The 12,854-nt window shown below is 42.8% G+C and overlaps 1 protein-coding gene across 18 annotated transcripts in view; it reads left to right on the top strand.

Annotated features, from left to right (window-relative positions):
- The window catches only part of Hecw2 (HECT, C2 and WW domain containing E3 ubiquitin protein ligase 2), a 356,226-nt gene that overhangs the window by 218,235 nt on the left and 125,137 nt on the right, over positions 1-12,854 (top strand). For 17 of the 18 annotated variants that reach the window (XM_021247748.2, XM_021247752.2, XM_087202670.1 and 14 more), the window contains one exon: positions 7,768-7,875. In XM_021247748.2, the coding sequence (XP_021103407.1) occupies positions 7,768-7,875 (108 nt within the window). Of the gene's footprint in view, positions 1-4,185; positions 7,289-7,767; positions 7,876-12,854 lie in introns of those variants that run through there. The other variant, XM_021247757.2, reaches the window with a different exon arrangement.

Here is a 12,854-nt window from a genome sequence, read left to right as displayed (position 1 = left end):
GTAATTGGGGTATTTAGAATTTCTATATCTTCTTCATTTAACTTTGGCAATTTGTATGTATCTAGGAATCTGCCCATTTCTTGTGTTTTCCATTTTATTGGAGTAGAGGTTCTCAAAGTATGTATTGATGATCCTCTGGATTTCTGTTGGATCTGTTGTGACTTCACCTTTTTCATTCTTAATTGTGTGTATTTGTGCCTTTTCTTTCCTTTTTTTGATAAGGTTGGCTAAAGGTTTATCGATTTTATTTATTCTTTCAAAAAAACAACTCTTTGATTCATTGATTTTTTTGTATTGTTCTCTTAGTCTCCATTGCATTGATTTCTGCCCTGATCTTTATAATTTCCCCTCTTGTACAAGCTTTGGATTCGTTATGCTCTTCTTTTTCTAGGAGCTTGAGGTTCTGCATTAGGTTATTTAACTGAGTTTTCTCTGTTTCCCTAATATGGGCATTCACTGCTATGAATTTCCCGCATAGAACTGCTTTCATTGTGTTCCATAGATTCCTGTATGTTGTACTGGCATTTTCATCTACTTGTAGAAACTGTTTAATTTCTTCTTTAATTACTTCTGTGACCCATTGGTTGTTCAAGAGGGTGTTATTCAGTTTCCATGTGTTTGTTGGGGTTTTGCAGTTTCTTATGTTATTGATCTCTAATTTTATTGCACTATGGTCTGATAATATACAGCGGGTAACTTCAATTCTTTTACATTTACTTAGATATGTGCTATGAGCTAGCATGTGGTCTATTCTGGAGAATGACCCATGTGGAGCCGAAAAAAATGTGTATTCTGATTTTGTGGGGTGTAACACTCTGTAAACATCTATTAAGTCCATTTGTTCAATAGCTTGGTTCAGTTCTAGAATTTCCTTGTTAACTTTTTGTCTAGATGATCTGTCTATTTGTGATGGTGGGGTATTGAGGTCCCCCACTACAGTTGTATTAGTGTTTATTTGGTTTTTCATGTCTATTAATATTTGTTTTGTATAGTTGGGAACATTTGTATTTGGTGCATATATATTTAGGATTATCATCTCTTCCTCTTGGATTGTTCCCTTTACAAGGATGTAGTGACCATCTTTGTCTCTCTTAATTAGTTTTGGTTTGAAATGTACTTTGTCTGCAGATAGGATTGTTACCCCTGCTTTCTTCTGGGTTCCTGTGGCATGGAGAACTGTTTTCCATCCTTTTACTTTCAGTCTATGAGTTTCTTTTTGAGTTAGGTGTGTTTCTTGTATACAGCATATTGTTGCATTTTCCTTTTTAATCCATTCTGCCAGTCTATTTCTTTTGATTGGTGAATTGAGGCCATTAACATTGAGGGTTATAATTGATAGATATTGATTTATCCTTGTCATGATGTTTTACTTTTTTGGCTCCTTTATTTCTTTTTTTTTCTCCCCCCTTTCCCTTTAGTGTCTTACCTTGCCTTGTGGCTTCCCTCTGTTGGGCCTCATGGAGTTGCGACCTTCATTGCTTTTTTCTAGGATATTGTTTAGAATTGCTTGTAGTGCTGGTTTGGTGTTCATGAAATTTCTCAGGTGTTATTTGTCGTGGAAGTATCTAATTTCCCCATTGATTTTGAAAGATAATTTTGCACGATACAACAGTCTAGGTTGGAAGTTATTTTCTTTTAGAGCTTGAAATACTTCACTCCAGCCTCTCCTTGATTTGAGGGTTTGTATTGAGAAGTCTGCTATGATTCTGATGGGCTTTCCTTTGTAGGTGATTTGTTTCTTTTCTCTAACTGCTTGTAGGATTTTGTTTTTCTGTTGGGTTTCTGGGATCTTGACTATTATATGTCTAGATGTAGATTTTTTTTTTATCATGGCTAGTTGGAGTTCTATATGTCTCACTTATCTGTATGTCCAATTCCCTACCTCTGTCTGGGAAGTTTTCCACTATTACTTCTGTGAACAGTTTTTTATGTCAATTGTGCTTTCTCCGGTTTTTTCATAGACTCCTATCAGTCTTGTGTTATTCTTCTTTGCATCATCTAGCAGTTTTTGGATTGATTTCTTGTGATCCCTTACTGTTTTTAAGAAATCTCTATTTTCATGGTCTCTAACCGCGATTCTGTCTTCTATATCTGATATTCTATTTTCAGATTCCTTTAATCTGCTGTGGATACTTTCAATGGAGTTTTTGATCTCCTGAATATCTGTTTGAATCTGTTTCATGGATTCTATTTCTTTCTTATGTTGGGCAATCATGGTTTCCATTTCTTTCTTATGCTGGGTATTCATGGCTTCCAACATGTTTCTGAGCTCATCTATTTTTTTATCTGTTTCTGTTCTAGATCCTCTAATCATGTCTTTCACTCTGCTCACCATCTCTGTGGATATCTGGGAGATTATTTCTGCTTTGAATTTTTCTAGAGCCTCATTCATCTGTTTTGTTACTTCCTGTGCTATCAGTTCAGGGTATCCAGGTGGTTGGTTACGGGACTTTTCTATCTCATTTCCCCCAGGATTTACCCTTGGTGAGGTGGAAGTCTGAGTTTGTGCCTTGCTTAAATGTCTTCTCATTTTTGTTTTTGGTACTGTCCTTGGTTTAACTCCTGGGTTGATAGTTTGAAATTGCTTATTGTCGGTATCTTTGTTGCTTGTAATTAGAACCCTTATGGAATGATTGCTTCTCAGAGGTGTCTTCCAGATATAGCTGGTCTTTAAGTTTTGAGTCTCTAATGACTCTAAGGCTATCTCATTTTCCTTATACTAGGAAGGTTCACTGACTAGGTCAATACCAACACCTCGGCCCGAGTGATACAATCAGCAACACCATTGCATCAAGTACATCTTTGAAAATGACATTTTGTGGTAATTATTAATCTATCACCTTTAGCTGTGTGAATTAAATCAAGATCGAGGGCCAACCCAACATATAGTGAATAAACTCTTCAATATAACAACTTTACCCTTTGGGATGGGGAGTTAGAAGGGGTTGGGGAGGGAGGGACAGATGGGAAGAAGGATAGGGGAAGGTTAGCAATGTGGCCAGAGGACACAGGTGAGAAGGAAAAAGAGAATACTAGGAAAATAAAGAAGAACTCCGAATGAGGACCAAAACAGGGACAGAAAGGGAAGATGAACAATGTGGGAGAGCAAGAGAGTGAGTGTAAGAGAGAGAGAAAGGAAAGAGAAAAGAAAGAAAAAAAGAAAAGAGAAAAAGGAGAGAAAAACAAATATTTGCAAAGAGAAGGGAAAAAAATTAAAGATGAGAGGAGCAAAAGAAAAGAAAAGAGAAAAAAACCCAAACTAATAATACTAATTTTGGGAATAAAAAATAACCATGAAGACGAAGGACCTCTTTCAGGGTATGTCTCTACTGTCACAATAGACAACGTGGGTTGCAGTGTGCAGATATAAGTCAATGAGTCTCAGCAAGCTAGTCACAGACCCGTGAGATTCAGGCAGATTTCTGGCTGCAAGTCCCAAGTTGAGCTCCCTGTCCTCCTGTAGGGTTGAACTCTGCAGAGTTGTATTGCAGGTTCCAGCTGCCCTTCCCCTGAAGATAGACCCGGTTTTGATGGGAGGTGAAGATGACTCCAACTTACCCAGTACACTGGTCTGGTGGTCCGGTGTCCTCTGCGTCTTTGTAGTGTGGAACCAGGTAGCTGTACAGAGAAGAGGCCAGAGGAGGGTGGTGGTGGGGTATCCAGTGGATTGCTGCTGGGGCACGGGCTGATTTGGCACATTCTGCGTGACTTGTGACCCAGAATAATTTTTTTTAAAAAACTGAATAAAATCACTTTGGAAAAGCATCATCGATTACTAAAATAATGGCAGGTGAAAATATTTTCAAAAGTTCTCTAGATTATTATGCTTCCACTATATTCACAAATAGGTATACGTGAAAATTAGAAGGAATGGAGAGTCTTCTGTGTGTGTATTTAGAGAAAATAGGCAGCCAATTATACTTGTAAGCAAATACAGTCTTCCCTATGTCTGTGGGTGCTCAAGTCCCTTATACAAAATGACATAGCATTTGCACATCACCTACACACATCCTTATTTTTTTACACCATCTCTGTGTAACTTAGAATACCCGATACAATGCAGCCACTGTATAAAGAGCGTATCCCTTGTGGCATAATGACAAGGGGAAAAGCCTGTACAAGTTCAGAACAGATGCAGTTTTCTCCCAAATATATTCTGTATGCAATTGGTTGAATCTGTGGATATGAAACCTGTGGGTATGGAGGTCTAGTTGTGAAGAAGACATATGAGATGTTAGTGGACTTTAACCTTTCTGAAAACTACCAAAAATGGATTTAGAGAAAGCATTTATATGTTAAACATCTTCTGCATTTCTTTTTTTGTCACTTCATTCCAGCTGGGAAATTACCCAAGTACTTAGAGTATCCACTGCTACTGTAGATGCTGCTGTAACTGGAAACAGACACTTTAATTCCAGTAGGAAGGGAAATAGGAACAAGATGGAAGGGAGCAGGGAAGGTAAAGAGCAGACAGAGCCCTGGAAGCCGAGGGTGTGAAGGCCGAGGGCAGGTCGCTCTCCTGCCTGTCCGTGAGTGGCTGGGCCACACTGAAGAGAAAGGAGTCGTCTTGGGCTGCATATAAAATAGGTAATATGGTTCATGTTTGTAAGTAGTGAAACTTCCTTTTTAAAGTATTTAAATGTAGTAAATAATGTATCGAAATAACAAGCCAGAGTTTAGTAATCACTAGGAAACTTACGTGCATGCTTCACAGCAGTCAGTGTGTGCTCACAGGCACGCATGTGCAGGTCGGCTGAGACTCTGCACCGCTTAGCCAGAAAGTGTAGTGGTCCATTGCGCAGCACTTTCTGCAGCAGCTCCGGAGTCCTCTTCATGAGTGTCTCTGACTGCCTGTCCTGAATGCCTCCGTGTCCTGAATCCACTAGAAACCTTTCCCTTTCATGGTCATTTTGACTTTAGGGGAGGAGCCAGAAGTCTCACTGCCCCAGATGTGGTGACTAAGGTGGATGGGGACACAGTGTCATGTTTTCGCAGGGCTGCCTTTCTGTTGGATGGTGCTTGGCAGCATCGTTCGCCACACAGTATGTTTTTTCTTTGGTACCGGGATGGAACTTGGGACCTTGCGCTTGCGAGGCATGTGGTGGAACCACTGAGCTAAATCCCCAGCCCTATACAGTATTTTTTAAATCACACCTTGTAAAGACAGTCACAAAAGGGGACTTCCAGAACTGCTTCAGAAAGTGGCAAGACAAAACATAAATAACTTAAAGAACAAAATGAAAGATAATAAAAAACAAAGAGGCAGATTTTGTGCAAATGAGAAGAGGAAGCAAAAGTGATTAAGACGAAGTATGTGCATTCACCAGTTCCCCAAGGTGAGTGTATTCATCGCATATTACAAACATACAGTAATAAAAAGAAAAAAGGGAAAAACTTTTAAAAGTGGTAAAAATGATAAGATAAATGTGTTTGAAGTGAGGGGAATATTTTGAGGAGGACTAATGGCGATGTGTCTTTCATTGTAATAAATTTTAAAAATTTAAATGCACACCGTATTTTTGGGTCAGCCATCGTATTACTGGTAATTGCTGTGTTTCATTCGCCAAGTCACACAAGTACCTGATCCCTGTGGGGTTTGATTCAACCGTGGCAGGCACAGGCTGCAGTCAGTACTGCCCTGTCCCTCCCTACCCAGCATCACATCGTCACCTACACAGCCCTCGCTGGACCACTGCCTGATCAAGCCATGAAAACTATGGAATTGCATCACAGTGTTAAACGTTGATAATCTCAAGACCCGTGCTCCGAACTGCCCAGGGCTGCCGTGGCTGCAGACCACAGGTTGGACCCCTTGCTCTGCAGGGAGAGGGTCGAGTAGGGAGAGGGAGAGAGGTGACTGGTGGAAGCGACAGGTTCAGCCCTGGCAAGAAGGCACAAGGAGGGGAGGAACACAGGAAGAGGGAGTTTGAAAAGCCAGGGGACAGCAGGCACCGTCCTCATCACCTGAGTGCCGCAGGGTGCAGGGGCCTGGCTCCACGCAGGGGCCTGGCTCCACGCAGGGGCCTGGTTAGGCAGCATCGTGAATGTGGGTTTGGCATCTTTGTTAAGAGAAGCGGGGAAAAGAGGTGACACTGTGGAAATGGAACGGTGGTAGGTGGTTTCAAAGACCAATATTTCATTGATTTGTCAGTTTTACAAGAAGAAATAGATTTATAATTATCTCTATATCACACTTGCAGAGGATTTGGAATTCTTTCTTTGGTGTAACATTTTATATTCATTGTTCTCCTGGGGTGGGAGCATTTTAAAAAGATTGAATCATTCAATATAGGTGTTAGAATGAAGGTAAAAAGAATATTTCATAAAATCTAGGAAAAGATATTTTGTCCTCAAAAAAAAAATCCATGGAAAAAAAGATCTGAGCAGAGGAACACCATTGTCAAAGTAGCCTCAGGCTGGACTGTGATTGACCACAGCTACACAGAGGAGTTGATCCACGCTTCCTAAAGGAAGGGGTTCATCTGAAGGACCAGCTCACGTCAGTCCCCCTGGGACCAAGCAAAGGACAGAGGGATCCCAGGCATCCCACTGCGCGCTGTGCCCATGGCGCCGGGGCTCCACGAGCCAGCAACAGAAGGGCGAGGGTCCTGGGGCAGTTGTGGTCCTCATACAGAATGCTCCGACCTCTTTCTCAGCTGGTTTATTTCTAGGAACTTTATATCTGTAATTAGAGTGGCTGCCTTGCAATGGCAGAAGTGTTTGTATTTGTCGAGAATAGTGAATTATTGGAAACAGTATCTCCTCAAAGGAAAGTGTATGGCTTCCCCTAATCCACGCTCCCTGATGTGTGAATCAAAGTGAAGTCACCAATAGCTAATAAATAAATATGTGAAGTATGAGCGTCTGTCTGCTCATCCCAGCAGCCCTGAATTGGAGAAGCAGCTACTCTCGTCTCACCCGCAGCTGCTATGCAGACCTGAAGATTCCGGGTCAGCCTGGGCAGGTGCCTCCAAGTCATCGAGTGCTTTGAGGATGTGGCTTTCATCCAGAAGAGAGCGGGAGGAAGGGCAGAGGGTGCCGAGCCTGCCCTCTCCTACGGGAAGGGAGCCGCCTGCCTCAAGGACACGCCCAGCAGACTTCCGCTTGTGTCTCCCTGGCCACAGCTGGGTCACGCGGCCTCTCTGCTGCACAGGTTTGAGGAGTTGCTGGACACAATGGGGTTTTCTCGCGAAGGAAGATGTGCAGAGGCCGGCAGCACGCAGCCTGCCTCAGGAGCACAGGATGTCCTTCGGAGCCAGTGTTCTGCGACCGCCTGTCCGCCTTCCAGGTGGCAGTGTCCTGCTTGCCTTCTTCGAGGGGCTGAGCTGCCCACCTGCACCCCACACGCGCTGTCTCCAGAGGGCTGTGCCCTCCCTTCCTAAGAGGAACGGTGCTGTGTGACTGTTCTGGTGAAGACTCCATAACTCACATGTGCTGATGCAGATGGCAGGGCACCAGCCCTCCAGAGTGGGCTGGCTCTCTGCACGGTGCCCTTTGCTCTTCACAGGATTGTCTTTGGCAACGTTGGCCACCCTGGCCAAGCCCACAGGCGCTGTCTTCCTTCCAGCCTCGTACCCCACCCAAATAAATGCAAATGTAGACACTAGACATGCGGGATAGTAACCTGCTGGGAGGGAGTCATTAAGAATAGTGTTCACTAATATTTTCTCCTCCACTTAAAAAATTTGTTTTAGAGGTTGTATTAGTTTTTGAGCTAGGAGAAGACAAGTTCTAATTAAGCTAAAAGGCTTCCCTTGGTTTTTCCAGATGAGAATTCTCCAGCCAACTTCTGGGATTCTAAAAACAGGGGCGTGACTGGAACACAAAAAGGACAGATTGTGTGGAGAATCGAGCCTGGGCCCTACTTCATGGAACGTAAGTAGCTGAGAATGTAAGTCATGTTTAGCATTTGGTATTGTGTGTGTGGCAATCTGTGGGATCTTTTCTGGATGTTATTTTAAAAGTCCTTTGTTCTTATTTACATATTTATGTCATGAAGCACCACAGTGGAAAAGACATTGTTTTATTTTATTTTATTTATTTTATTTTATTTTTTGTCCCCTGGCCTCCCCCATCTGGGAGTTATATCACTGCCTCCCTTGGGTCTCAGCCCTTTGGCATCTTTTTTTTTACTTAAATTCTTTTATTGGTACATTTTAGGTATACGACACATTTACATTTCTCATTGGGAATTGTACCTTTACATGATGCATCTTGGTTCTTATTTTTTCCCCATTCCCAGCCCTCCCTTCACCCCCTCCACCATTCCCTATTTACAAAGACTTTGTTTCCATTTTTTCCATTTGTTATCATTTTTCCAGTGCTTTCTTTCTTTCTTTTTTTTTTTTTGGTACCAGGGATCGAACTCGGGTCCTTGCGCTTGTGCAGCAGGCTGTGGAACCACTGAGCTAAATCCCCAGCGAAAAGACATTGTTTTAGAAAATGCTCATTAGAGAATGCTCACAGGTTTTGAACAACGTGTATACATGTACATATGATAAAGGTATATGTACGTAAATATATGTATAATGTATTTTTACATACACTTGTGAATGTATGGCATATAAATTATGTATGGCTATTGTAATACTTTACAAATTATGGATATACTTGTAATTAATATTTAATTATATTAATTTATAATTGATATTTGTAATTAATATTTAATTATATTAATTTTAGGAAGCAGAAAGAGCAAGTCAAGACTTTGGTCAGTGCAAAGATTTTATTTGCGTACACAGTGCTCCGTGATTCTTTTTGCCAGCTGCAGGAATATGCATTCTTGTAGAGTGCATAGTTAGCAGAAATCTCTTTGATTCTGAATGAAGTGGGGGAGGCCTTTATATTTGCCATTGAGAACATATCAAATACTCTCTGTATTTTTATGCAGTAGAAAGAAGATGAATGAAAAATGATTTCCTAGCTGGTCGGGGGTATCATCTGAGTTTACAAAATTTATTTTTCTGTAATGTAGGAAAACATGTTGAGCTCTATGGAAGAATGAAGGTTTCTAGATGCAAGGAGTTTAGCGTAAGACAGGATGAATACCAGTGACGAAGGTTAATAGTTGTTAAACCTTAAAATAGAAAATACAGATTGATTAAGTGGAAGGGGCCGGGGATTTAGCTCAGTGGTTTCACCGCCTGCTGCACAAGCACAAGGACCTGAGTTGGATCCTCGGTACCAAAAAAAAGAAAAAAAAAAAAAAAATATATATATATATATGATTAAGTGGAAACGTACAGCTAGCATGTCTGTACTGAGGCAGCTACAACTTCCGTGAGGCAAAAGTTACTTTAAAACATGAACCTCTATCACCGTGCATTGGCATTAATGGCATCCAGTCGTTTCTTCCCCTCCCCTCCTGGGTGCTCAGCATGCTGGGCCTTGGTCTGCTCCTGCCTCTGCCCCCAGAGCTATCCTCCTTTTCACGGTCTCCAGCGTCCTGGCTGGATTCTCTCTGTAGACCTTAAGTGGGAGGTAGTTTTAAGGGAAAAAATGCTTCTAACAGGCGATGGCATTAGGGAGTGGGTAGATGTGGAGAATGTATGTATGCACGTGTCATCGTCCCAACGACTGGCATAGCGTGTGGGGAAAGTTTTGCCGATGTGTGTGGAGGGATGTTTCTGGGAGGTGAGATGGTGGGTGATTTATTTTTCTTGCCTATTTAATACTCTTCTTTCCAACACTGGCTTAGCTGGTGCTCCTACTAGTAAGGAAAATAAATGACAAGAGAATGAGGAAAATGAAACGGGAGATGCTGGTTTTACTTTTAATGTGATTCTTTCCTTGAAAGAATCCCAGGGTTCAAGGGGCGCGTTGGGTGAGGAATATTGCCAGCTGTAAGAGGGGCAGGCCAAGCCAGCTTCCCTTTGTCCTGAAGTGCTGGGGACGGTGGGCAGGATGGGCTGCCGACCAGGGTGGGTGCACCTGGGGAGGAGCCGCATCACACGCTGCTAGACTCGGAGCATCGTGTGAGGGGAGAACCCATTTACACAATCTCTCTCTATTTTTGTGATTGATTCTCTTTCCCCCCCGAAAAGTGTTAAAGACGCATCATGTCCTGGTGACCGGGCCATACTAAATAGTGAATATAGTAAATACGAATTTATTATCTAGCAAAGACTTGGCAGGTGTTTCCTATCCATCACAGTTCATTGTCTAGCAGAAGGGGCTTGACCCTGAAACTAGGAAGTGGGAGTGAAAAAAAAGAGCAGGGCTTTTGTTTCTTTTTCTTTTCTCCTCTGATTGAGCATTTTCAAACCTAATTCTTGGTACATAAAATTGGGAGCATTGCATAGCAGGATTGTAAAAATGGAAATATTTAGTAATGTCTTGTTTAAAGACAGACAAAAGTAGTCCAAGTTAAAAGCCCAGGACAGTGAACTGGAAGTTTAGAAAGTTCCTGCTCTCAAATAAGCCTGGCTTCCTTCGTCAGAATGAGGCTTCTCCCAGCACATTTCTAGCCCGCAGTGTTAAAAAATAAAGGTGCTATTTCCAGCAGCGCCCAGACACCAGGTCTCTGCCTTTGGGTGTGGAGCTGATGTCTGGTTGGAACTGTCTAGGGGATGTCACAGCATGAAGGGTGCTGCTTGGCTCTCAGGTCAGGGGCAGGGAGCTTCTAAACAGTGGAGAGGGTTAGACAGCTTTGAAGTCCTAAGTGTTGGCAACCTCTGGCCTTGACACTATGGTATTTTAAATTTTGGGGTTTCATCTTCAGGAAAGAAAATGTATTTGTCTTTAGCTCATCAAAAGTCCAAACAGTAAAATTCTCTGAAAGTTGGTTTGTCCAAGTTCCCAGGCATCCGTGGGTTTGCACACTCCCCCCAAGCTCCCCAAATATCAGGCAGCTCTGGATGGGCTGGGTAAACCCCCAGCCCTACACTTCACAGGGCTGCCCTGACTGGATTCAAAGGAGAGAGGCTTGATTTGCAGCAGTGACCTTCCCAGGCGTCAGCTTCAACTGCACTTTCTCGTCACTGGGCTCAGCTATCCTAGCGTGAGCTGAGCCTATGTGGGCACACACTGTCCTATGTGCGCATCCTGAAGCTGTGGAGTGTCAAATAGATTTGGCTCGCCAATGTGCCTGTTTTGTTCTCTGTCGTCTCTTGTAAACTATGGCCACTGGTTTGCTCATTCCTACTGACTTTTTGTCTTTCCTCCCCTCTCTCCTGTTGCCCACTTTCTCCCTGTCCATTTGTGCCACCACTGCTGTAGGCCCTCCCTATGTCGGGGCCAGTGGGGGCCCCAGAGAAGGGAACTTCCTCCTGTGTGCTGGACACTGGGTTGCTTTCTGATTGTTATGCATAATAGCAAGTCATTGGCATCTGTAGCAATTCCTGGTGTTGTCTGTCTTTTCCTGTCTCAGCCTGGGAATTAGAGGTAGCATGAGGAGCCAGTGAGTGGCACATACCAGTCTCATCTCTTAGTTGTGGTGCTCAGGTTGGAGCCTCCTGAGCAGCGATACAGGATGGCTCTGGTCTGGGAAAGAGGAGGTGGCCTGGCCTCGTACTTTTGCTGTCAGACGCCACCATTCTCAGGTCCCTTCCCTGATGGAAGGGCCGCCCTGCCCTTTGGGTGGAGAGCGGGTGCTCCTCGCCTTCATCCGTGCACTTTACTAGGGGTTCTGTTGGGTCTCTGGTCCTGACCCGGAGGTATTGTCTCTCTGCACTGTAGCTGAGGAAGGGCTGGCATTTCAGGCTCCTCAGCCCTCATTAAAGAGAAGGCAACTTGCAGTAGTACATATATGACCATTGGCTTGCTGCTAGGAATGTGGGCACATCTTAAAAGAATGAGGATTAAAACGTGTTTACTCCCTTCTCAAGTGGTGAACCCTGAAGAAAAAGGGGCTAAAAATAGGCACTGTGATCTTTAAAACTGTGATCTTTTATGGAAAGCACACAAGGCAACCATTAAAATCGTGTCTTAAATAAATTGCGGTTAATTTCATTTTTTAAGATTATTTTAGTGACATAGGAGTGCTAAATGAAGAAAGGTGTTTATGTTCCACTCATGTCTCTGGTCCAACTTTATATTTTACTTCTAGAAACCTGGAGAAAATCCACACTTCTTAAATAAGAATAGGCCAACACCTGCTGCCTCGGTGGGCCTTGCAGCTGTTCCAGGTGGTAGATGAGACCCCAGTCTTTGGGTCAGAACCATCTATTGCTTGGAGAGGCCGTGGAGCCTTTTTCCAGACAAGGCTTGAGACATAATTGCATATAAAATGCTATGGTTAATGTAGATGAGTTGAGATTGCTTTTTAAAAATAATTTTTGAGGGCTGGGGATTTAGCTCAGTGGTTTTGCCACCTGCTGTGCAAGCGCAAGGACTCAAGTTCAATCCCTGGTACCAAAAAAAAAAAAATAATAATAATTTTTGAACAGGTAATTTGTGAGAAGAATATAATGTTAGAAAGATAGAAAAAGTGAAGTAAATGTCTTCCCAACTTGGGGCCAGTCACTAGTCTCCCCTCTCTGGTGTAACCAGCTACCAGTTTCTTATTATCTCTTGAGGAATATTTATCCATATATAAACCAAATAATATGTTCTTGGTTTTAAAAGGTGGTACTAGGTACTAGGATGCTTACTTTAAGTACGGTGTTTGGAACCCCTTAGGAGCAGGATTGTGACCAAGGCCCCTCCCACCAGCTGCCCCTAGGTATTGGACCTGCCAGTGCCATGTGTTGCCCAGGCAAGGGCATCTTCATTTGTGTTTGTGAACATTAATAAGTTCACAATTTTTACCGGTCCTCAGGCAGAGGAGTAATATCTAGAATATATAAAAAACTCATAGAAGTTGGACCTCCCAAAATAAAAGACCCAGTCAAAGGAACAGGCAACTGAAATGAATG

This window comes from Heterocephalus glaber, unplaced genomic scaffold (assembly GCF_053883595.1).
Source record: "Heterocephalus glaber isolate CG9 unplaced genomic scaffold, H.glaber_assembly_v1.0 deba00001779, whole genome shotgun sequence".
In the NCBI taxonomy this organism is placed as follows: domain Eukaryota; kingdom Metazoa; phylum Chordata; class Mammalia; order Rodentia; family Bathyergidae; genus Heterocephalus; species Heterocephalus glaber.
Note: the sequence above shows the minus strand (reverse complement) of the source record. Positions and strands in the feature narration are given on the sequence as shown.